At 32.2% G+C, this 27,814-nt stretch overlaps 1 protein-coding gene across 2 annotated transcripts; it reads right to left on the reverse strand.

Annotated features, from left to right (window-relative positions):
• Positions 1 to 12,609: 12,609 nt before the first annotated feature.
• LOC104886966 (uncharacterized) lies at positions 12,610 to 17,570 on the reverse strand. 2 transcript variants are annotated; one of them, XM_010671537.4, is made up of 9 exons: positions 17,151 to 17,566; positions 16,769 to 17,072; positions 16,346 to 16,447; positions 16,151 to 16,233; positions 15,918 to 16,034; positions 14,623 to 14,725; positions 13,904 to 14,528; positions 13,551 to 13,741; positions 12,610 to 13,093 (listed from the first exon to the last, which is right to left on the reverse strand). In XM_010671537.4, exons 1-9 carry the CDS (start codon positions 17,273 to 17,275, stop codon positions 12,974 to 12,976), a joined length of 1,770 nt encoding a protein of 589 aa, XP_010669839.2. In that variant the 5' UTR covers positions 17,276 to 17,566; the 3' UTR covers positions 12,610 to 12,973. The 2 variants fall into 2 exon arrangements, with proteins under 2 accessions (XP_010669839.2, XP_048493987.1); XM_048638030.2 differs by lacking the exon at positions 12,610 to 13,093 and having other exon boundaries at positions 13,557 to 13,741; positions 13,900 to 14,528; positions 17,151 to 17,570.
• Positions 17,571 to 27,814: the final 10,244 nt, after the last annotated feature.

Below are 27,814 nucleotides of genomic sequence, written 5' to 3' on the forward strand. Positions count from 1 at the left end.
AATAGAATCTTATTAGATTCGTCTTAACTCTTAATGCAAGTATTTTAAATATTAAAACTTTATTATGTTACTTATACATAATTAAAAGAGCTTGTCCTATTTTTAAATTAAAATTAGGCAATGGTAATAAGTTCAATATTAAAAAAAGAATTGACCCAATAACGATTAGGTTAATTTCTTTTGATGACTAGTTTAATCTATATTAAAATTAGACCGTCTCTTTTAATATTTTTGTAATTAAAAATATTGACATTCGAATAAATGTCTCAAAAAATGTAAAAAATAAAATGATGCAATTAGAGAGATATAGAGGAAGTATAATTTAGTTCACATATCATTTCAACAAATTGTTCGTCCTTCCATTATATTCATACATATAAACTTTTCATGCATATATATAGCTCTGTATATATACAAATACAACTATGTCATCGGTTGCATTTTCATGGTAATAGTAGTAAGTATTAAGTAATAGTAGTAATACAAAAAAACTAAAGAAAATAAGAAGTATTTTACTTGAAAAATAATACAATAATAATAAACTTATTATTAGTGACAATATTCTAGCAAAATTATGAAATTGGCTAAGATAAATTGTTAATTAGGAAATTAGTTCAAATCATACATATCAATTTCTATTGATAGTACTTGTCATAAAAAATTTCTATGGGTAGCAAAAGTATATTTAATTAATGAAATCTACTATTTTTATCAATTAATACTCCCTCCGTTTCCTAAAGATCTTCCTTCTTTCCGTTTAAGTGCGTTTCCAAAAGATCTTCCTTCTTTCCGTTTAAGTGCGTTTCCAAAAGATCTTCCCTCTTTTACTTTATTCCTTATTTGGAATTTTTTTCCTTTTTACCCTCTCATGTCACTATCATATGATCCACCATTACATTATTAATTCAATTTTACTCCCTTTCTATCTCCTACTTTATCCCCTTTTTTATTTGTTTATTTATTTTAACCTCTTTCTCTCTCCTACTTTACTTACCCCACACCCCCACATAAATGGATCCTCCTTGGTATCTGTAGGAACTGTAACAAGAAAGATCTTTAGGAAACGGAGGAAGTATAACTTAATAGAATTATGTAAGAATGATTTCATCTAATTAAAATATTAATTAGGCAAAGTGACTAGAAGATTTTTTTATATCGACAATAATTTTTAAATATATATTAGTGTTGAAAAACCACTAGATCAGGAGTTAGACTATGCCCTTGATACATTGTTAATATAGTACTTCCTCCGTTTCCTAATAACTGCAACATAGAGAAAGTGGGGAAATACCAAGGAATGTAGAGAGAGAAAGTTGGGACCACAATAAAGTAGAGTAATTCAAGTGATGAAACAAAAAAGTTGTGGTCCCCTCTTGGTTTTGGGTGGCATATTTGTATAATATTGAACTTTTTTTTTACCATTTTGAGCTTGGTTGCACTTATTGTGACTATTCCAAATAAGGGAAATGTTGCACTTATTAAGAAATGGAGGTAGTATATTACACCAAATAATAATTCCTTAAATTTGCGAAGTTATATAATTATAGAATAAATATATGATTAAAGAAGTTTTATTCGGAGGCAACATAAGTCATTAAACATGTGTTTATGTTTATGAATTATGATGCACGGAAAGTTTACACGAGTTTGAGGATTTGGGTGGCTTAACCAAAGAACGTGTTTTGGTTGATCTTATAAGTAGTAGTGTAGTACGTGGCTATGCTATCATATCCGTTAAGAAGAATGTGTTGTACTTGTACATGGTTGTTCACTTGTTTCTTTGACTTATATAGATTGAGACAGAGAGTATTAAATTTATCAATAGTCTTCAAAACTACTCAAACTTTTGACTTAGATCAGTTACTCGTCCTCCATGCATCCTAATATAGTAGATCCATTTTTTACGCGGGTTTCAATATTTCCTTCGTTTCATATTCACAGTATTCGCTATATTTTTCAATTCACGGACAATTTTTAGAGAAAAAAGAGGTAGAGAGTAAAAAGAAAAGGGATCCATGTGAGAGAAGAGAGATAGAAAGAGTTTAATGTCCAAAAAAGAAGTGTAACAAATAATGTGAAACAGAGGAAGTACACAAATTTGATCACGAGTTCGTATTGTAATTGGTAGGAATTCAACTTGATCACAGCAGGTTTGATTTCTACTAACTGCAATCTTTGAGGATGTTACCCATCCTCTCCATTCCTAAGAGTTTGACTTACAAAGTTAGACTAGATATATGTTTGATATCCTGATCCCTGAATAGGATTGAGATCCATTTTTGTAGAGATATTAGTTTATCTTTGCCAAAGGTTGTTACATTCTACTCCACTTTCTCCTCAATCCGGCGACACCTCCTAATATATACTCCTAGGAGGTTTCCAATCACTCGCCATGTCCGGTATCTTGGCTCTTTTAATCCGTCCTATTAATTATATGTTGTCAACTGGATTTACAAACTAACGCATATTTCCTCCGTTTCATAATATAAGACATTCACGCTTTACGAAAATTTGCTTTGATCACAAATATTTCTCATAATATAATAATTAAAAATTATAATGTTGGATTCGTCATGAAAAATACTATAATAACATTAATTTTCTAAATTTTTTATCCACATAAATTAAGAGTAACTAACGATCAAAATTCAATCTCAAACATCGTACGTGCCTTATCTCTATTATATAAGGGAAGGGGGGAGCAATGGTGTCCTCTTTTGAAACGCCTATTTTGCCCCCCTTCCCATTCTAAATTACAAAAGGAATGTTAAAATCAAAACTGACACTCAAATAAAACTACAAAAATAAATTTACAACACTCACTCACAAATCACTTAAAAGAAGAAACTTTATAATTCATCCATACAATTGAGAAAATCACGTTATAAAAATCACACAAATCACTCAAGTAATCAGGAAACTTTATTAAAACATAAAATTAACATACAAACTAAACTACTAATAACCTAGAAGTCAATACATACAAAATATTTACAAAAATTTACTTACAAATCACTATTCTCAAGAACCATTCACAATTAATGGTGGGTCATGATAAAAAAAATAGAGGTGTATTTGTAGTGAAATCAAATTTAGAAGTTAGACAAGGAAAAAAATTATTTATTTTTTATAGTGTTTCCTATATATAATGAAACTTTTACATATATTTGGACCTATTTTTTCTATTATATAATAGCGATTAATTATCAAGGTAAAAAGGTTTATGTAAAATATCATTCAAGAATTAAAGTACAACATATCTCTATTATATAAGGGAAGGGGAGTATGGTGTTCCCGAATGAAGAGACTATGTTACCTTCCTCATTCTAAATTACAAATTCACTTACAAATCAAAGGGGGCTTCAAACAAAAATATCAAAAATATAATTATAAAATCACTCACAAGTCAACTAAAATCATAAAATTGATAATTTACGTTATGCAAATCACTAAAATGAGGAAACTTTACAAAAACTTAAAAATTCACTTACAAACTACAACCTATGAAAAAATTGACTTGAAATCAAAGTGTCTACTTTCTTTACAATTTATGAAGTACTGTACTTAATTCAAAAATCAACTAAAAATTATAATATTAGAAATCATAAATAAATTCAATAAAATTTCTATTTTGTTCATAGAATTTAACTTTGAAAAGTAAAAAAAAAAAACAAAAAAAAAGAATGGTGAGAGACTTAAGTGACAGAAACTAAACCAATCAATTTTGCAACTAAAAACAATTATACTTCGTATGTCTAATGTTCAAATTTTGACTCTTATGCCGAAGAAAATCGAGTTTCTGTTTCGAAAAAAAATTCAAGCACGCATCGCGTGCAAAAAATTCTAGTATATTAAAACGGAAGGAGTACATCATCTTTTAATTGATGTCACTTGGATGAGAAATCACCCGCAGTCCCCACAACATTGCACACATATAACACTTCGTATAGAATAGTGTGTTCATGCCAACTCTTTAAAAAAAATTAATTAGAAAAGAAAAGTTAGCCTTGGACAATACGTTACATAAAGAATATCTAATACCGACAGGCCAATGGAGTCAAAACTCCATAAATTATTACAGTAGAAAATATAGTCAGCAGTGGAGAATTAGTAGCCTTTAGAACAAAGTGCGACAAAAGAACTCGACATGGTGTGATGATGAGTAGGGAAAGTTAAATTGGCATTCTCATACCATGTCAAATTACTTGGAAGAAAAGACATCCTGCTCCTATGCTCCATATATATCATTTTTACTCTTTTCGACTCAAAATATAGTATTATTTTATTTTCATTTTAGATATCTCAAAAGAGTCGTTTGACAATCGATTGTTAATTATTGGCTTTTGGCTGGTTTATTTTGCTTATGATTAGCGAAAAGCATTGACGGTATGTATTGGCTTTTTAAACTAGCTGTTTAAACTAACTGTTTGCAAAAGTGTTTGGTAAAATTGGTTGTGGTGGTTGACTGTTTATTAGATAGTTTGTCGGCCAATAAATCAATCCAAAAAGCTGCTTCATGTAACTTTTTCATTTTGGCTTGAAAGTCAGGTTCTCAGCCAACCAAAAAGCCTGTACCAAATACTTTTTTTTTATTGTTTGACCAAATTGAAAAGCCAAAAGTCAATGAAAAATCCATTTACGAAATATGGCCAAAATATAGTACTTGTCTCTATATAAAAACATATTTTCCCCTAATATACCCTCATTGCAGGAAAAAAAAAAACCTCTCGTATCCTTATTTGATGGACAAGTATACATGTTTAATATTATAAAGAAAATATGACATCTTTGATCCTTTTCTTTAAATTTTCTTTTCCCTTAATCCTCATCATTCACTCTCTTAGTGATAGTACCTATTTACTATTTTATTGTTTCTTATTTAAATAAACAAGGTATTTCTAAATTATATCTCTGTGTTTCTTCAAGCTACTATGTTGTACCCTGACATTTTTAAAATTCTACATAGTACTCTTAAACTTACCTTTTTTTAAATACACAAAACCCTAATGCTAATTAAATATCATTAATTTTGCTTATTGTTTGTAATCCGATGCAACTAATCTAACTTATTCATAGTTTAACTTTTGAAGGGAATATTTACAAACTAGATTAGTTTTACTAGATTAAAAAAGTAAACAAAATTAATGATGTATAATTGCAGTGAGGGCATTGTGCATTATTAAACTTGGTAAGTTTGAGGTTATTGTATGTAATTTTAAAAAGGTAGGGGTATAATGTATAAACCAAAAAATACAATGGTATTAATGTAGAAAAACTAATTAAACAAAGCTCTTTATATTCCTCTTATATTTTAATTACCTTAATGTCAGTGAAAGAAGATAATTAAATACTATATTTTGGTATGAAGGGAGTAATAGTGGAGTATTATTTTTTAAAATTGCAAAACAACTCTGATTAACTCTTTTGAAATTTTAGTCCAATATTACAGGTAAGATATTTGAGAGTAGGAAAAAAGCTCGTAATTAAAAAAGAAGGTTTTTTTTATCTTGAAATATGTTTAGTAAAATCCGAACTTCAAAATTCGTGAGTTTAAGGTAAGACTCTTTATTAACTGAGCGAAACTTTGCTTATTAGACACTAGCCTTCTATATATGCACACAATGCGTGCGTCGATTGTTTGAGTCCGTTCTTAATATTTCATCTAAATATAATTAGAAGTGTGATTCATAATAAAATTTTTGTACAAACTAATGTAAAATGCTTAGAAATTGTAATGAACATTTAGATGTAAGATCTCATAGTCAAATTAAATTTGTAATTTTTTAAAATTAAATAACCATTTTTCTCATTGTGTCAAGTTACTTTATTAATGCTTATTTAGTTTAATTGATCATTAAGATTTTGACAGCATCTTTTAATTAGAAAAGGATATATTATAGAAAATTTGAATATCCAATTATATATTTATCTAAGAACAAAAAGGACTTTTTAAAATGAGACAGTAAGTATAATAGAGATTAGTTAAGTAAAATAATTTGGTAGTGTTTTCTTACCAAAACTAAATCTAATAAATGTATCAGCTAGTGTATGTTTTTAAGTGCTTTCAGCTTAGAGTTTATCAGTTTGGTTGGCGAGTAGGAGCTACTTTTTTTCCCCTTAATAGTCAATCCTCAATAGTCAAATACTCATTCGAGTGTTCAAATGAGCCCGTATTCGACCAAGTAGATCAAACACGAACCCTATTCCTGTTTTTGTGGAAACATTGACCCTTTGGAAAATTTGTTTGACAGAGACTTTGCATCGGAAAAGTCGATCTATGCTACGTTTAGAGTTGGTAAACGTGTCGGTTCGTGTTAAATTTGTGTCGGGTCCGACTGTAAATGTGTTGAACATCTATAATACTAATCCGGCCTGTTTGTTAAACGGGTCAACGATACTCAATTATAATCCGATCCATTTATTAAACGTGTTACCGACCCATTTGTTAAACGTATTACCGACTTATTTATCAAATGCACATATAAACATAAACTAAATAAATGTATGTCATATATTTCTTAATTAATTCATGTCTCATATACTAATATTATACCTAAACAACGAAGTCAAATAACCAAAGAATAAATATCATATTTACGAAAAAAAAGTATTGAGAAATTCTACATGGTGGTCTCTAACTTTCAATTTTTATATATGTTGGCAGGGAAAAAAAAAATTATACAAAGTGACTTCAAACTTTGAGAAATCCCACCGAATGACCTTATTTCATTAATTGATGGCTAACCAAATAACTATAACTATAACTATAACTTGCATGTTTCCTTTCAAAAATATATATATAACTTTTCTCTCTCGTCTCTCATCCCCTTTATAAAAAACCTAGTGACATGATTTTCAGAATACTCCAGCTGCTCCCTTCAGGTGTAATTAGATGATTACTAATTACTATTACCCTTTAAAAGCACAATCCCCTTCCCTCCGAAAATCAAGCACCAAACTACAAAACCCTTAACTGACGACCTTTTTGTTCTTATTACTCAAAAATAAAAGTAAATTCAATCACTCAAGAAAAAACCAATGACCGAAAATCCAGATGACAATACCAAGTATCAACTGCTTTACATGATTCTTTTTTCGACAAATTACTACACCAAATCAAAATTTAAAAATTGAAATTACTAAAAAGAAAAATAGAAAATCGAAATTAATTAGCGAGAAAGAGCAAAGTTATTATTAGCCATGTTGTATGGAAAAGAAGAATACAAAGTGTTATGGGCCAGTTTATTTGACGTGGTAGCAAATTATGAAGTCATAATGTGTTAGTTTGCATGATGAAGTGGCAGCGGTTGAACGGTTGGCCGAAAAAGGCAAGGATCAAGGACGTGGGAAGACGTTGAACTACTTCAGAGATATTTTCAATCCTCCAACAAAATAGGATCTTGGCCAATGAAGATCGATTAAGGAGGAAAACGGCAACATCACAACGTTATAATTCTAAATCAGTATATATAGTATGCTACCTCACACTTTGTAAATCATCACTTACTACTCTATCTACTCTTTCTTTAGCTTCATCACTTGTATTCTCTCACAAACTCAAGCAACTTAGTGAATTGGCAGGATACCAATTCTCTCGTGGTTTTTCCCTTAATTCCAAAGGGTTTTCCACGTAAAACTTGTTGTGTTCTTTTCTTTACTTTTCACAACTTTATTTTCTACAAGTTATTTCTATTCACAAGTTAATTATCAACTCCCTCTCCAAGCAAATTAGCCTTAATGCGAAATTTGCCCTAAACACAATTAGGACCAAAAAGATCATATTGTTGACAAGTATGATTGAGGAAGTCATTTTTTGGTTGACAAATAATTCTAGCCATTAATGAAAGGTCACTAGGTGGAATTTTTCAAAGTTGGCAGTCACTTTGTATAATATTTTTTTTTGTCTTGCCACCATATAGAAAATTGAAAGTTGGAGCCACCATGTATAATTTTCCAAAAATATTCATATTGTCTCAAGTACTCCTACTAATAATATTGATGGTAGAATAGTAGTTAAAATGATTTTTGCATCGGATTCAGGTTAAATGTTCAACCCTAACCTAACTCGTATAATAAACAGGTCAAGTCATCCCGCTTACTTAAACGAGTTGAAAAACTTAACCCAAACCCGCTAATTTCGTGACGGTTTTGGGTAGGGTTAGCAGGTCGTGTCACTTCTCACCACCTCTAGCTACACTACTCGACAAGTTCTTCTAACTATCATTATCTGCAGCATCATTTAGAACATACACCGCACCCAAACCAATGATTTGTGGTATTTTGGCTACTAGTGAATGTTTGGATTGTTGGGTACACTCAAGATATAAGTTGTGGTGTTGAGTATTATTTTGCCTATAATATATACATAATCTTGCAAAAGAAGTTCTGGATTCATGGTAATACAACTTCAGTTCAAATAGATCATAGGTTTTAATGTTGTCTTTCAAAAAAATAATGAGGACTTTTTGAAGAAAAAGTAATTGGTTATTTGGTGGAATGTCTAGCTATTTTCTAAAGCTCAGTAGCCAATACCTAGGTAAGTTGGGACTTTCCGTGTTCAACCAAACAAATATTACTATTATTCATTATTTCTGAATTCTACATAATGCTAATTCTTGGAAACTTTAGGGCCCGTTCGTTACCATTTTTTATTTTCAGTTTTTAGTTTTTTTGTGAACTAAAAACCAAAAACGGGAAACTAGAAAAAGTGGTTTTCACTTTTTAGTTGTCAGTTCTCAAAATCATCATGTTCCCAATACATTTGATTAATTTTTTATTCAATATAGTACATACTACCTCTGTTTTTATTTAGTTGCAACGTTTTGACTTTCACGCTTGCCAATATACAATTTCAAATCGTTTTATCTCTAATTGTATGTAAGTAAAAATTATAAAAATTTGATATTATGAAAGCTTACATCGAAACGAATCAAACAAGACCCCACATGACTATATTTTGTTTAACATATAAATCAATAAATGTGGTCAAATAAGAGAACATGAATAGTGCAATTTGTCAAATGTTGCAACTAAAAGAGAACGGAGGTAGTATATCATATGACTTTGAAAATCAAAAAAACAAAAAACAGAAAACCACAGTATTACCGAACGGGACCTTAACTTTTCATGTGTAACCAAACAAACACAGATATTTAGGAAGAGTAACAACTAACAACAAACATTAACAGATAATTTTCTTTACAAACGTGTAACACATTTTCAAAATTTAAATACTACACCATACTATAATCGTACGTAAAACACTTTCCTCTCAATAGACACAAGAAAATGAAGAACATCAACATATCTAAAAAGAAAGGTAATATATTTTGTAGCAAAATGTCGTTATCAATGTTCATGATAATGAAATTTTATCCTCCAACTAGACATGGACATGGGCCGGGCTGGTCTGTTCACGGGCTCGGCCCGCGAACTTTGGGAATCGACGGGTCGGGTCTGAACCCTTGAATGGCGGGCCACGCCAGGCTTGAAATTTTCAGATTTTCTCTACGGTCCGACTCAGGCCTGCAGGCCAGTCCCGTGTATTATGTTGTTTATTTGATTTTTTTAGCAATTTTAGATTAAAAACATAGAAAATGAACATTCGGCCCACGGGCCATATTGGCGGGCTCGTGTCTGGATGGGCTGGAAATAGAAATTCTTGACCGTGGCAGGCCCACGTCCGACGAAGCGGACAACGGGCCGGATCGGGCCTTGAGATGCTCACCTCTACCTCCAACTGTAAATTTTTCTTCTTGAATTTACATTACTATTCAAACCACCTTTTCTCTCACACGTAGAAACTACTCAAACCACCTTTTCCCTCTCACACATCTACTCTCGAACGATACCGGATTATTAACATTTTCATGCTAAAAATATGTAAATTAGATATGTGAGAAAGAAAATATGATTTGAGTAGTAATGTAAATTCAAGAAGAAAAAGATGGTTTGAATAGTAATATTAATAATCGGGAGCGTCGTCCGGGGTAAAAACTAGTATATTGTCAGAAGTTGATTTTGAGAACCGTGTAAAAGCAAATCTAGCCAGTAAAACTTTAACAAATCATTAAAACATTGACTGATGCATATACGCGCAACCTGCAGTATTCGATGGAAGTAAATGCTGAAATTTGAATCTATTGGCTTTGTGTAACAACTAACAACCCCCTCATATGTGCTGGTAGATTTCCTTAATCTATGGGTTTACATAGTCCTAGTTTTATTATATGACAGCTTCTTCTTCACTGCTCTTTCCCATTACTTTTCCAGTTACATGAAAACTCATTAATGAACAATTAATAATGTAAATGAAAATGAAAGCCACTATCATGCAGAAAAAGAGAAAGATAGATCAACTACGGTACGCTAATTAACAGTTTCTATCATATGATCAACTATCAACTTATATATAGATATGAATATGATCTAGTCATGCAGCTGGAAGTGCAACACCTGGACCAACTTACATCTCCAAACAAATCTAGGAAGTTCAACAATGCTCCACTTATATCACATTTAATAACTTATGATGAAAAATTGACATCATAATTGTAATGAAAAACATCACTATAGGTCATCCAAAATGATACTGTATATCAAAACATCAAATTTAGAAACGTTAGATGAATGAAAAAAAAAAGATCAAAAGAGATAAACTTATGTTCCACTTTTTTGTACCATTACTTATGTTATTTTATATTAGTAGTCCATATCGTCATATTTGAATTACGGAAGAGACTAAGGGCGTGTTCGGCAACAATAGTTGTAGTAGTAGCTTTTAGCTGTTAGTTGTGCTGGTAGCTGTTAGTGGTTAGTGTGTGGTTGTTAGCTGTCCAAGTAGCGGTATAAGATATTGATGTTCGATCGGGAAAAGAAGTTGTCAAAGTAATTGTTTACAAATAATTAATTAAAAAACTCAAACAAAACTTTAATATATAATTTATGCACCACTACAGCTACCCCAAAAGCTATAAATTGTAGCTTTTCACAAACACTACTTGTATCACTAAAAGCTACTTACATCACTATCTTGCCAAACACTACTATTTTTCTTAATTAGTGTTTTGACCTAATCAAGATACTAAAGTTTAAAAGCTACTTAAAAAGTTTGTGCCAAACACGCCTAAATCTTCTGCTCTATAAAAGGAGTAATTACCTTGTGACACAAAATTGTAAGAAAAGGGGAGGGGGTGATTCGTTGAAATTGTGGCATGTGGAAATTAGAGGTCAATGTAGATATAGTTGCTTGTTTTACCTTACTTCTTTGAGCATCAGTATGTCAATGTGGAAGAACCATGGTCAATCTCTGGTTCACTTTTGTAGTAGTTGGTTCTATTCCTCAGAACAGAATCTTGGAAAAGAAAGAATTATTTGAATTGAATTGTCTCTAATGAGAAGAAAACTTGACGGTCCACATAATATTAGAGATTTGGATATAAAATCCCATTTTAATTGGTAGACTGCAATGTATTAATTCAATTTACGTAGCTTACTACAATTGAAATCAATACTTTGAGAAGTCAATTTTTATATATGCAATTCAGTTTTAGTCTAATATGCCTTCTAAACTAATTACTAGTCACCGATAATTTTTATTGTATGAAGTTATTGATTTAAGTTGATTATTGATCAAAATTAATAATTAGCAAGACTATATTTTCAAAAGTTAAAAGGAATATGACTTTATAATTAGACGTACAATATGTGTAAAGTTGAGTATAATTAGCAATGTGAAAACAATCCAAATTAGGTTATAGCCTTCAAAGACTTTTATAGCTAAAAAATAAAAAAAAAATCATTTGCAAAAGAGTATACATGAACTTTAAGAATCAAAAGGTACAAGATATGCATGGAAGGTCTAAGATATACATTGAACTATCAAAGTATACTACCTCCGTTTCATATTATTTGCAACAATTTGACATAAAGGCTCCGTTTGGTAGGGCGTAAAATATTTTCAGTGTAAAATGATTTTCATGGAAAACAATTTACATTGAAAAACACAATTCCAAAATTAGTTTTCCGTTGTTTGGTTCGATGTAAAAAAAATGATGAAATGGAAGGAAAATGAAAGGGAGAGTAAGGAGGTAGTGAGAGGAGTGTACAAGAGAGAGAAGGAAAATAGTTTTCCCATCATTTTGAAAGGAAAATGGTTTTCCATCCTTGGGAGAGTAATTTTACCCCAAGGAAAAATGGTTTTACACTCTTTTGCCAACCAAACAATGTAAAACTGAAAATAGAGGAAAACAGTTTTCCGGGAAAACGTTTTACGCCCTACCAAACGGAGCCAAAGTGTGAGTAGAAAATATCTAATCTGTGCAAATAATAGTAAACTGAAGTAGTATTATAAATTATAAGGAAAAAAAAATCAAATGAAATATATTAGTACAATGCATAAAAAGCAACTTGACATTTTTTTATTGTACTGCATAAAGACTAACTTGTACAATATTATGGATAACCTTAAAAGACACATAATAGAAAAAGAAGTAATACTCCATATCTTTGCACTAATGATAAAAAAGATCAATCTTGAGAAAAGACTTTTCGAATTCAAATATATATTTTTCGTTTAATAAAATAATGATATATAAAGGGCAAAAAAAGTACAAGAAACTTAAATTAGAAAACTCTTTAGAACTTCAAGTTTTCATTCCATGCTATTTACATTTTAAGTCCCCAACTGTAATGGAAGCATATAGGGACAATAATTGTGCCCTTCTACACCCCTTTGCCATGTCTAAATGCACTAGGAATGGCTACATAAAATTTTGCTAGAAAACCCAAAATTCCATCCAATATACATTCATGACCTTAAAATTTTCCCTATGCTTTCAAGTTGGTATGATTCTTTCATTTCCGGGTTGTCTTAGATCATTCGCAAGGATGAGATAGGTAGGTTCTACACTCATGGCTTGTCGTATGTTCTTTCTTTTACAATACGATAACAAAAAAAATATACAGTTATGACCTAATTATCATTTGCCTTCCTAAAGAAATGATCTATTTGTCGACACCCTTGAGACTGCAAGCCGCTTGATTTTGCTCCAAACTTGAATCTCTTTGCTGAACCAAAGCTATCCTTTGAGTCCTGTGTTCACAGAATAAATGCATTCACATTTGAAAATTATGCATATGAAGTCAAGTTGTGGATCTGTTATTTCCTAGAGAAACAAAAGGATTCTTCTACATAGAACAGAAATGACTGAGATGAAATTTTGATTCAGATGATGACCCTATCAACTAGGAACACCAAATTGCAATGTTACATACAAAATGTCAAGAAATAACAGCCCGAGAACCTGTTTGCCCTCATGCAGATAATACTTGTGCAAATTATATAACACCCCTGTTTGTCCTTGCGTGATTTATGATAAAAGCATAGTTTTACTACATATAGCAGCCACAAAACCCAAAAATTGCCTCTTTTTTTTAGCAAAAGTTCCTGAAAACACCCCTAAATAACCCGAAATACGACACCATATACGCTTATAAAGCCAACAGAGAACGTAATAAACCAAAACCAATACTAGAGGTCGAAGTCTTACTGTAGTAGTCTGATTTAGAGATTTCAGAACTTTGACCCTGCCACCCCTTCCATCTGCTCCCATAGCTATCAAACTCTCAGTATCACTGCTTGATCCCAGAGGTGGCTTGTTTTGTGGCCGTTTGCACCATTTTCCAAGATACCTATTAGCTCCATCCGGTCCAAGCAACCCTCCAGTAAAACATTGATTTCCTGGAGATTATAAGGGAAATCATCAAATTTTAATGGCAGAATAATTTAGTTTAGCATGACTCATTATACATTTTTAAAAGTACAGCACAGTCTTGGCAAATTAATAAGATTTAAAAACTATAAATTACATTTAGACTAGAGATTTGCAAAAATATTACATGCCTGGCTCAGCAAGGGGAATTGGAGAAGAGAAATCGACGTTGGTCTTAAATGAAGGTTGAACTTGTCTTATATCCTGAAGAAGCAACCCTGAAGCTCCTTTGGCAACAGAATGATCGTTGAGCATTTTGCTCCCAGCAAAACCCGACAATCCACATTGCTGATTTGCTGGCTGCATTGGATCTTCCTTGTATTCCAAATCAACAGGCTCCACTGATTTGCCCTTCTCATAAGATCCATCCTTGCTGTTACATGCTTTTGAATAGGTATCCACAGTCTTCAACTTCTGTGGTTCATCCTCATCATGAATTAAATAGTCATAATGTTTAACTTCCTTATGTTGAAGTGTTCTTCCATCACCCTTGCATTTAGCAGTGGCGTCACTTTTACTTGTTTCCTTAACCATAAAAGGATTATCAGTTTCTTCTTCATCCAAATCAATCACTGATGTTGGGGACTGGCTTTTTTGCTCAATAGGTGAACGCATGAAAACAGATGATGGGTTTTTGCTTTTGTTAGCACTTGGCAAAGTCACATCATTACAGTTTATTTTTTTGGAGGCTTTTAAGGACCTTAATACTTCATTCTCCTTTGCTTCAATACCTGTCTCCAATTCCTGAACTCTATTCTAATAGCAATAGAGTAGAAGCAGATAATCAGATGAAGTCAACCATTGAAGGTTGTATGAAGTCTTAAAATAATAATGATAATAATTTTATTACCTTGAGCTTCAATATCTTTTCTTTTGCCTTCTCAAGCTTTCTTGTGGAACGAGCTTCTCCCCTTCCCAGAGAATTGCACTTAGCCATCAATTCTTTGTAGCTCCTATGAGAAAATGAAATTTCATTATGTCTTTTTTTTTTTTTGATGCTAGGCATACGAAACAAGTTGCACAGCACTGAAGTAACATAAAATAAACTTACTGCAAGTGAATTCTCAAAATCAGATCCAAAAGAAAAACATGTCAGAAATTTCTGGTGTAAATACACTGACCTTTCTAACAGAAGAAGAAACAGAGGAAGAGAAAACTATACATCATAGATATTTACTATCAATGGAGTAAATCATTTTATCATTGTTGTCAAGGAAACTTTTAAAAAAGATTCACATGTTTTAGCTCTAAACTCCTGATTTTAAGTTTTAAACTTGTAGACAATTTTAATTGAGTCATAGATGAGACAAAATTAAGCCAGCAATCAAAGATCAATGGCGGTTTCATGCAATTTATTCCCTTACAGAAGGTTTATATTGGGTGCCTAACTACAAAAAGAGTAACAACAGACAGCTGGAAGATTTATGCAGAAGTTGGAACTGCTTCATTCAAAACCAAATGCTGCTCTGCAGGCAACTATTGTGAAACCATACCATGAAACTGAAACCACAAAGGTGACAAAGGACTTCATTTCATTCACAAGTTCATGTTACTGCTTAGAGGAATAATTAGAACAGAATCCATAATTGAAGATATTTGCAATGGAGGGAGGAGGAAATTGGTCTGGGCTATTCAGCTATCAACAGATCAGGATAAAAAGTGAGATAAGAGTTGTCAATAAAATTCCTTGGTAAGGAGCTCGTGAACTACGAACATACTACAGAAGGCAAAAAGATAATGACAACTTGTACCTATTTAAGAAACAACCCCTTGCAGGTATATGTTGCTAGGTAAAGAAAATTCAAGATTAATAATGCAAACTCAAATCCAAATTCAGCCTTGAAGGGTTAAACTTGCACTTGCTCAGCGGCCACCAAAATAGCAGAATTAAAGCTTCAGTAAAATTTCTCATGTTCCCATCCTACTGTGTAGCCTCTAGTTGTGAAAACTCCACCACAACACTGTAATTTACAACTAGGGAGTAGTATAGAGAAAAGTAGAATACATTTCAGCCAGTTGATGCCAAGACTTGCCTAAATCATCAAATGTGAAGTGCAAGCTAGAGGCCTTACTGTGAAATGAAGAGAGAGACTTTCATATCAACATACATTGCAGAACACAAAAATGGCAACATTCATCACTTACTTATTACGAATAACCAATGACTTTTTGAGTACGTCAATTGCATCTTGAGCATTGCTTGCATGACCCACGGTAGCAAGCTTCGATATCTCCTCTTCTTCTAGATTACAATCAGATACCCTGAGCACAAATGACAAAGCCAAGAAAACACACAGTTCAATCACAGTGTGATGGCAAGAATACCATTGAAAAGGATAAGAAAAATGATTTAACATATCCACAACCCTTATACTAACAATTTCAGGGCAGCCATCTCTTTGACTAACGCCAAATTCCTCTCTTGCAACTTTGAGCATTCCAAATTCGATTTGACGAGATCCTATATCACAATTCACCAAGGCTTCTAAGCTTCTTAACCAAAAGCTAAATGATGAGCTGAAATCTGACGCATTAGACAACATCAGTAAATAAACAATAAAGCTAAAACTCACACTCGACTTTGTTTGAAGCATTGCTTGGATACATTCCTTTTGCCTCAAAGCTTCATTCTTCAATTTCAGTTCTTTGGATAACTGTTCTTTACAAACTTCCAGCTGAAACACGTAAAAAGCCAACCGCGTCAACTGATCTTCCCCGACCAAACGAACATCAAGAGAACATTAACCAAAGACGATTTTAAAACAGCATCTATGGAACACAAACATCAAACATCCAACTTAAACAAAATGCTCAAATACACAGAACAATCTCATTAATTAGCTAAAACAATAACATCAAGACAAAAAAACACAAGCTTAAAACTAAAGAAGTCGCATTTGCATTCGCACCCAATCTTATAAATCAAAGCCGGTCCATCACTAACACTCCAAACATATACAAAAACAACAATCACAACACTAACATAATATAAATACCTCATTATTAAGTTGTTTAAGGTCATTCTGATGCAATTCTAAAGCAGAACCAAGGCCAGAAACCTTAGTTTCCAATCTTTTAACCTCCATTCGCAATAATTCAAGGCATTCAGCATCCCCATTTTTGCCAGATTCCGGGCATTCAGCATCCCCATTTTTGCCAGATTCCTGTGTTTGAGAAAGAATCGGATCTCCAACTGATTGAAAATAAAGACGACCCACATCTTTGTGTGTACAACATTGCTTGCATACAGGACAAGTCTGCTTTTTTGTGTTGGTACAGTATTCAAACCATTGCTGCAAACTAGGGTTTACAATTTCAATCACATTTTCAATCAATTTAATACAAATTAATCTTAAAAAAGAAGGAAAAAAATATTACCAAAGTTCGTGGAAGACATGGCCACAAATGGAGATAGCTTGAAGGTCTTCAACAATGGGTTTTAGATCTTCGTAGCAAATTGAACATATTGTTTTGGCGAAGCTATTGGGTCCCACCATTCCCATTCGAAGAAGAAAAAGAATAATGGAGGTGTGATGATAAAGGGTTTTGTTTATAAGGAGAGAGAAAGAGTGAATTTGTAGGGTTTTTGGTTCTGGTTAAAGTCACCATAGAAGAGGAAGAAATAGTGGATTATTGATAATGGAGGTGGTGATGAAATTGAAATTTTCATTTTTGATTTTGCGGGGGTGTTTTGGGTTGGGCGGGAACATGTTTTGGGGATTAGGGATTTTGTAGATTTGGAATAATAACTTTTTCTTGCAATGCTTCAAAATTTAAACTGGATTGCCAAATACGGAAAAAATAAATGTTTGGGTGATTATCAGGCTAGTCTCTTACACGGTTACACTACACTTACACACTCGACTCTCTCTAGAGAATAATTTACTACTTTGAAGCATCTCTTTGGCGAGTTAGTTTCTTAGGCTATCTTCAGTTCACCTTATTTTTGCTTATTTCAAATCAGATCTAATCAAATCAGATCAGATCAAATTAGAAAAAGTAAGTTCAGATCAGATCAGTTCAGATCATGCTTATATTTAAAAATTAGTATATCTTTCATTACATATTAGTAAAAATTATAATAATTGAATATTAATAAAGTACTCATTGAGACGAATCAAACAAGACCCCACATGACAAGTAGATTAGTTAATAAAATGCAAATGTGTTTGAGAAATAATGTGTTGGGCCACGGAAGAAATGTGGGCTGATGTGTGCTGCACCGCTGATTTTCCATGGGCAGAAGACTGGCCCAAAACCATCTTTGCTTCTTTCATTCGCCTCAATCCATCTTTCACTTAGGTTTTGCCAAATAAGGGTTAATGATATAAGGATACTGTGGATACCCAATACAGTATACTTCCCGAAACAAAAACAAAACGGAACGTGTAGAGAAAGGGGAAATGTGTGTTAGTATAGAGAAGGATGATCAAGAATAATAGGATTGATAACAAAAAATTTAAAAATAATATTATTATAGTATTTTTCAAGACGAATACAACAGTATAATTTTTACTCCCTGCGTCCCAAAATATAGTTTCCATTTCCTTTTTCTTACGATAATTTATGCAAGTAGAATCCAAGAGAGATAATAAAGATTTTTTATTTATTCAAATAAATATTGTATGAGAAAAGATGATTTTAGAAGAGAGAATGGAGAATAATTGGTGAAAGAGCACTAATTGTAACATTTTGGTTGAATAAACAAAGGAAAAAATAAAATTCAAAAAACAAATAAATGATAGGACACGATTTTTCTAGACAAATTATGAAAAAATATGGAACTAAATATGAAAATGGGAACTATGTTTTGGGACAGTCAAAATAGAAATGGGAACTATATTTTGTGACGAAGGGAGTATAATTTTTATTTATTGTATTTGAGAGATATTTGTGGTCAAAACAAATTTTCGTAAAGCGTGAATATGTTATATTTTGAAACATGTGGAGTATATCAAAAGTCAATTAATATTTCATTCATCATAGACTTCTTAGTATGTGCAATTTTTTTAAATTAATGCTCATAAAAACATGAATATTTGTAACTTTCTATTAATAGACATGTTTTTTTTTTTCGTGCAAATGAGAAGAAACCTTCGGTACAAAAGTGAGAAATAAAAAACCAAAATCTAAAAGGGAAGAGTTAAGGAACCAGACGAGCTGAAGCAACACCAACAATGTCCTCCCATAAGAGGAGGGATATAGATGGGGGAGGTGTATCAAAAAATACAATACTCTCCCTCAACCCAACCCCAATGTTGGCCAGCCTGTCTGCAACTCTATTCCCCTCCCTAAAACAATGAAACGAACTAAAATTACAACCAAAAGAGCTAATGATCCTACGACAATTATTAAGAATATGAAAACATTTTCCACTGTGGTAATCTGGATTCATAAGGCTTTCAATGCAGGCTTTCAATGTAGGTTTTGTTGTCCATTTGCAGGATTAGCTTCTGGACCCCGAATTCGAGTGCCATTTCCAATCCTCTTTTGGCTGCAAGGAGTTCAGCCTTGTAGGCTGTGCAAGTACCAAAATTAGCTGAAAAACTACGAAAGAATTTTCCCCGATTATCACGAAGAATCCCACCCCCTCCAGCATCACCAGGCGAACCTTTAGCTGTGCCATCAGTGTTTAAAGCCACCCAATCCATAGGCGGCGCAATCCACCTGATGAAAATCTCTCTACGAATTCCTCTAGATATGTTAGGAGCCATTATATTTAGCGTGTTACTGTTGAGAGCTCTCTCATTCTCCTCTACTTTCTTTGCAATAAATGTTCCTACATCCACTGGAATGTCTTGAGATCGCCCGAAAGTCAGGAGGTTCCTCCAATGCCAATTCCACCATAAAGTGATAGCACTATTAATAGACAAGTAGAATTAAAGAAAAGTAGAAGAGGCTATAGTTAGAGGACATACAAAATGAAAGAAATTACGTCCTACAAGAGTCATAAATTTACGTTAAAAACGGTAAATACAAGAGAGAAAAATAAACTCAATTCAATTAGTTTGTTTTCATAATCTCATTTCAATTTAGTGCAACTCATAAGTCTTATCGTATCACTCTTAACTTTAGATTATTCGAAATTTAATTCATACTTGATCCTCCAAGCCCCAACGGTTAAAAAGGATGTGTTCCGGTATAGGACAAGTTTTAGGATACGAATCGGGATGTCTTTAGTCAATCAAGCCGGTTCTAATTCCTGCAAAAGAGAACACGTCAACTAGCCTCGGGGGTTGATCCGAGGAACTCCCCTCCGATGCCTAAGTCAGTAATGGGTAAACCGGTAGGTCTCAAGTATAGTTTATTGGGGTTCGTGAACTTACCTTATGACTCAGATCAACGGGGTATTTATAGGAAACCCAAGTAGGCCCGTATACAGATTGGGCCCTGTATTTACGGGGGATATTCCCATGTATATTCCTTTGGAATATATTCTTATCTTGTATACAAAGTTTATCTTTAGGCCCGCAGGCGCTGATAGATAAGACTGAATCAAGCCCAAGCCTTTGGCAATAGACCCATAGAATGATGCCGGCCAGACAACGCAATAGAACCGGTATGATGAAAACGGGTCTGTAGATCGAAAGCATATGTGACCACAGCAGTGTGCATCGGTCTAGTTAGACCGGTATGGAACTTAGTCAGTCCCCATACAAGATGTTTGACCTTTTTGATGACATTGAATTTTTAATAATTATAATACATTTACATTAGTCCTTCAAACAAATAATTCAAAGCAAAACAATATGATATTCTTGAGAAGAGTGTCACATGGCTCCGTTCTTTTAACTGGAACGTCTTTTAATATATTTGTATAGATATTTGAGTTTGCAATATACATGTTCTAAAAGTTGTTCCAACATCTTTTGAACATATAACTAGTTATTAGGCCCGGGCTATGCCTCGGGTAAGAAAATTTTCATTTATTAATATTGTACTTTGATATGATAGCACTAAATACTACTTGGTCTAGTGGTTAAAACTTTAGTACATGAACTTGAGGTCATGGGATCAAAACCTATACTATGCAATTTCTATTTTTTTTTATTGTACATGGATTACATGATCTAAAACTTCCTAGGGAGAGCGCCACGTGGCACCGTTCCTGGTTTAGGCACGCCTTTTAATATATTAGTATAGATGAATATTAATTATATAAAAAATGATAGTTTAAAAGAATGCATGTGGAAACAAGTTTAAGAGAATTTTAAATAGCTATATTTTTTCCTTACATATAAATAGTATACAAATGTCAAAATGAGATAATCGTCCGGCGTTAAAAGGTAAATATGGTACAACTTAAGAGGACGAAGATATTATATGATAGTAGTATATAGTGTTATTTCTTCTTGAATTTCGAAGTATACACTTCATAGATTATATTTGAATCTTACAATTAAATAACCAATTTCTATCATTATTTTATAGTCCATCTGTTCTTTAATAATTGCAACATGTTGCAATTTTTAAAGGACATGGGAGAGATAGAGTGATGTGAAAAAAGGACCTATGTGATCGAGCATAGAGCGAAACATAGTCAAATTTAGCAATATTACAATTAATATGAAAATTTCAAATATTATTGCAATAATAAAAGAACAAATTATGTATTGTTCTTTAAATTGAATGTTTTGAGGAATTTTTAGTTTGAGATACTATATAATTTAACCCATCTCAACCATATCTACAAGAATAAGACGTGAAGTACAACCAATTTATAGCTTTCATTTTGCGAGAAAGTGGACTGCATTATAAATCTTATAATGCAAAATAATAGTAGCTTTATTTTCATTAAATTTGCATACAATTTTTTTACATGTGAAACTGAGATGCATGTACGAAATCGGAAAGCGACGAATTCATCCGTATAATTAAGCAAATAGTATGTGAAAAAAGCCAACAATTATGCAAATTGGTTGGAAATATCTCTTTAATTTAATAAGAAGCGTATAAAAATGGTAGTAAGTTATGTAATCTGAAATCCGTGATTCCACAATTGAAAACGTCAAATTTTGTGTCTTTCCAGCTATACTTCAGCTAAAATGGATTATAATGGTGTGAAATTAAGAATGGACAATTGAGACAAACAAGCCGTAAAGTGCAAGAACAAATCCACCATCTTTTATATCTGGTTTGGGGAAAACACTACCTAAGCGACAAAGTTGATTAGGGTAAATCAAGCCGCAAATTGGCTATTTAAAAGTAATTTTGAGTCAATATGGCATATTTATAGAAGTATATATCTTTTTTGTCATGAAAAAAGTTTATCCTAAGCAAAATGAACTTTTAAATTAAGGCGAGAAACATCTACGTTATATTCGTGTTACTGTATATAGTTCAATGATATTAAGACGTGTGATTTAAATATACTTCCAAATAACGTATTTCACACAATTCATATACTGTATCTGTCATGTATTTAATGAAACGTAGGGCGTTGGCATACAAATTCAGGGAAGGATAGAGATAAAGAGAATTAAAAAGAGTGATCCATGTGATGAGGAGAAGATAGAGATAAGTGGATACCAAATAAAAAATAACGTTTCATTTATTTTAAACGACCTAAGATAGTAAATGTTTCATATATTTTAGAACGGATGAATACTATATATCTTCGCTTATGTTATCATGTGAAGATTCTTATAGCTCATCAATGCGTATTGTTCAAAACATTAATATTTCATAATTTTGAATATACGTAATCAAAAGTATCAATATTTAAAATCTCAAAATAATAGTTGGAGCCAAGCTCATCCTCGACCTGAAGTAAAATTCACCCTTAAACACACAACTACTATATTCTACAAAGATTAATCATGTCTAGGCATAAAATCAGCGATTTACCAATTGGGGTTGGTGAGTGGTTAAGAGTCTCTCGCTCTTTAATCAAGGTCTCGGATTCGAGCCTTGGGTATGGAAAAATTCCCAATTAAGACGGATGATCCCCTTTGAGGTATCCATACAAACTCCCACAAAAAATTAATCCACTCGTCGAAACTGGTGAGAAACTCCTCGTAATAGGACCAAGATAAAATGAGCGGTTTTACGGCATTATATCCATGAAACAACTACCATAAATCATAAGTAGTGGCATGGCCACATTATAAGCTTATGGGAAGAAAAAATTGGCATTTTAGAACCGCAGAAGCCTTATCATAGGATTCTCAATCAAAAAGAGAATCAAAAAAAGAAAAGGGTTGTATTAGGATCCCCTTCATATAAGCCTATAGTTGTAGTAATCCACAGTGCACGCCTCAAAGGCTTTGCGGAAAGGCGCGTGGGTCCCATAAATATATGCAAGACCATGTGTCAGTGTGTCTGTTTTTCTTTCATGCATTTCTCATATTTTGTGGGACACACTTCAACATTTGCTCCCACCAACTCACGTATACCACGCGCAGTTGTTAGTCGTGCGTATATTAAACACTATTTTTGGTGTTTACTCCCTCCGTTTCCTAAAGATCTTTCCTCTTTCCGTTTAAGGGTGTTTCCAAAAGATCTTCCCTCTTTTGCTTTATTCTTTATTTGGCAAAACAAATTTCCCTATTTACCCTCTCATGTCACTATCATATGGTCCACCATTACATTATTAATTTAATTTTACTCTTTTTCTCTTTTCTACTTTAATCCCTTTTTATTTGTTTATTTATTTAACCCATTTCTCTCTCCTACTTTACTCACACCATGCCCACACAACTTGATTTTCCTTGGTATCTGTAGGAACAGTAAGTGGGAAGATCTTTAGAGAATGGAGGGAGTATTACTCTAGCACTAGCAAGTAGCAACTGTTTTTGTTGGCCATTTTGGTCAAAATGCAACGATCTTGAAGGTTTTTTTTTTGGATTTGTTTGGGCGCATAAAGAAAAAGGTTTAGTTTGCTATTCTTTTTTGACAGCTAGTTTTGCAATTTGCATTTTATCATGGGCCAATAAGAAGGATGGATGAGTTGATCATGTACCATGCATGTGATACTCGATTGTGACTAGTATTTCAAAAGGGATGTAAGTGATAGTTAAGGATACTAAGGACCAATTTTACTCCTGAATTACAAATAATTTTGAGTTCAATGGTATGACTTTTTATATTTTATATGAAAAATTAAGGTTCAAATCTTGGTGGAAGCGAAAATTTCAATATTGTTGGAGGTTGGATGGGAGGGGGTTGGGAATTGTTGGACATTTGAATGAGTGATCCTGTACGAGGATAGCTCAAAGGAAATTCATCTTACCACGAGTTTCCAAAAGAAAGACAAAAAAAATTACTCCTAAAGTTTGTAAACAAATTCTAGTTATTTTTTTAATAGTTTATTAAATATATTATGGAAATTGACCGAAAACTAATAGTGAACATGTGCATAATACTGATGAATTACTCAAATCTGCAACTCGATAAAACTTATGCCTATATAATTGATGAAAGAAAATTGAACTTAAATATTGACATTATTTATCTATTTACAAGAATAAATCATTTGAGTTTAGCCAATAATTTGATGTGTTATTCCATTAACTAAGTTACGTCCCCTAAAAAAAAAAAAACTAAGTTACAAAGCATGAAATTGCTAAACATAACCCTTAAGCCTATACCGACCTTTAGTATATACCTATAGTATGAAATTGCTAAACACAATCTTTAAGATTTTATATGACTATATTTTTCATAAAATATAAATAGGGATCAAAGGCAATCAAAATGTAAATCATCAATAATAAACGCTATACAAATATAATGCAATTAAATCTAACCATAGAAAGTATATGAGAAGTTTTAAAGTAAAAAAAAAAAAAACACGAGCATACATTACTGTACCAGCATTATCTACACCAATAAATTTCATTTGATCTTAAAGTATGAGATTAATTCTAACGGGGTGTTTGGTTCATATAATGGTATGGGTTTGGAATCAGGAATGAAACCAAGGTGGTATAGGTTTGGAACTTGATACTTAATACCTTGTGTTTGGTTTCATTTAGGAATGAAAAATCTTCTTTTATTTGATACCTAGAGGTAAGGTATGAGCCATACCCACCTCCCCCCATGGGTTTCTAAACCCCATAACCTTATGGGTTTGAGGTATGGGTTTAAAATTAAGAAATAAATTAAACAAACACTAGGTATGGGTTTTGTTCATTCCAAACCCATACCTCATACCTTGAACTAATGAACCAAACATATATGTCATGCTTAGTTAGAACTACAGTATAACAAACCCTTTGGAAAATATAAAAAGAGAAACGAGCCACTGCTTAATATACAAAATATAAAAAGAGAAACGAGCCACTGCTTAATATACAAATAGGGAAGAATATCAACAAACCAACCATTTGAAATTATACTACTCCCTCCCTCAGTCTTTTCTATATTAGTTGTTACATTTTATTTTAATTGTCTCCAAAACACAAATTTGACTTCGAAGAAGCAAATGTATCAACTAATTTAAAATGATGTTGCCAAGAAATATGGAACGAAAAGAATATGTTCGGTCGTTCACAAAAAAAAATGTACAATGGTGAAAAAATCCCCTTTCTTTTAAAATCCATTTCATTCTATGTTGTATGAAGTGATTAACTATTTATTTTCTTCTTTTTTTTATTCGTATGAGCCACGAATGTAGTACAAAATACAAAGAAGGAGATAAGGAATTCGAACCTATAACTTGTAGTTCACATCAGCTCAATCTTAACCAACAGGTTAAGACATCCTTGAATATATAATACATATTATTTGTCACTTTGAATATTATTATTACTGCATTAATATTAGTCGTTACTCCAATAATTTACATTACAATATCGATGTATATTGCTTTTAAATATATATAAGCATTAGTACAATAATAACTAATGATTCAAAACTTTATGCGCGTAATTTCTAAATTTATCAATTGAAGATAAAGAGATAGAAAGTAAAGGATTCATCTATAATTATGATTTATGATGATGCTAACCTCATAGTTACTTGACATATAAGGCTCTTACTTTTATTGATAAAAAAATTAGTAGATTAAAATACAACCAAAATGTAATTTAAAAAATTGACCATAGCATCAACTACCAACGATTTGGCAGGTTAGGTTAGTATATTCACATTTAAATATAAGCATGGCATGGAAAAAGGCCAATAAAATCCATATATAGGAGAAGTTTACGTGTATTTGAGTAGGTGAAGAGAATTGGCTAGACAAGTATAAACAAATGTTATAAGGTCTTTTGGCTTTTATTGAACTCCAAGTGTCACGGAAAATGCCACTTATGGTATCTTAAAAATATGGGACTTATCCTAATTAATAAAAACTACACATACATTATAATATACACTAGGAAAGGTTTATATGGCATAGATGGAATAATCTAAAGATTGGCACGTCAAGCTACCCATGTCTACATTCTTTGAAACTTTGAAGATTTTGTATAGGCCAGGTGAGTGACAACAAGGGTCACAATATAGAGTATTTAATTTAGACTTTTAGAGTCCATGTACAAATAAAATACATGTACAAGCGTAGAGAATAATTGTATTAATCTGAGTAGGTTAATCTTGACTTTCAATATATATAAGGAAAAATTGTTAGAAACTACCTATTAAAAACATTTTTTTTAAAAAAACTACCTTATATCATGTTTATTTTACAAAACTACCTTATAAGTGGGAAAACTTTAAAAAGCAATACCAAATTCAGAATGTACTAACTATGGTTAACTACTCCCTCCAATTATCCCTCTAATTTAAGATTATGTAAATACCCCCTAAATTCAGTATGTTACAATTATGATATCATCACTTTCTTGATCATTTGATACTCTATCTCTCAAATAAACATGTGGCAAGCACAAGCAAACCTTTGCTTCCTCAAAAGTCATTCCCAAAAACAAACCAGTAGTAAAAGTGTCTAATAGAGTAAGCTTTGCACCATCATCAAACCATATTCTTCATCATCATCAACGACATCAATTCATGACCCAAATAAAACCCAATTTCTATCTGCTTTTGCTACTCATAATAATGAAGAATTAATTGGTGAAGTAAAAGGTTGGGAGAAGAAATTACACAAACGATTTAAGGGGGTATTCAATAGTTAAACGCTGTTGTGAGGGAAATTAACAAAGAGGGGTTGGGTAATTTAAAAGGTATTTTATTAATCTTATATTAGAGTGATAATTGGATGAAATAGTTAACCATGGTTAGTAAATTCTAAATTTGGTATTGCTTTTTAAAGTTTTTTCACTTATAAGGTAGTTTTGTAAAATAAACATGATATAAGGTAGTTTTTTTTAAAAAAAGTGTCTTTAATAGGTAGTTTCTAACAATTTTCCCTATATATAACATTTACAATACAAGCCTGACTAGTAAACTACCATTCTACCATTTACATATAATATTATCCCCTTTATATATAATGTTATCTAATAATACATTCTGTTGAATTTAGAGTGAAATTTTCCACGTAGTAGTCATTTAGTTATTAAGTTACCACATGATAATGTTAAGAACTTTAGATACACGTTTAATATTGATAAATCAAGACATTTTTGCATAGTTTAAGCATTAACGACATTCTTGCCGGAGTGGCGAGTACATACCAAAATTTATAATGACTTAACTGGTTCAAATTGCTCTTAGATTAACAAAATGGCCAACTTTCATGAATCAAAAGAGACCACAAAAAGCTCCCACTTATTAAGAATTCATTTAACAACGTTCAAAATAAAGTTGAGCTTAAGATCACGGTGTAAAAAATGTAGGACTTGTCGAGTTACCAAGTAGTAATGAGAATGAAGGTGAAGGGAACAATTGTTACAAGACTCTTGGTGAAATGTGAGTATATGCATGGATAAAAAAAACTAATATGAATCCGGTGTACACTAACTTAGTGTACATCTTATCCATCTCACGTGAGTTTTAATGATTACAACTTTCCGTTTTGCCGCATTCAATGTTGCATGTTATATTGTAATTTAAAACGATATAGTGTATTTTAAGATCATAGTGTTTTGCTGAGTTTTTGGCATGATAGTGTTGCATGTTATAATGATTACAAC

This window comes from Beta vulgaris, chromosome 1, assembly GCF_026745355.1.
Source record: "Beta vulgaris subsp. vulgaris cultivar EL10 chromosome 1, EL10.2, whole genome shotgun sequence".
In the NCBI taxonomy this organism is placed as follows: Eukaryota; Viridiplantae; Streptophyta; class Magnoliopsida; order Caryophyllales; family Amaranthaceae; genus Beta; species Beta vulgaris.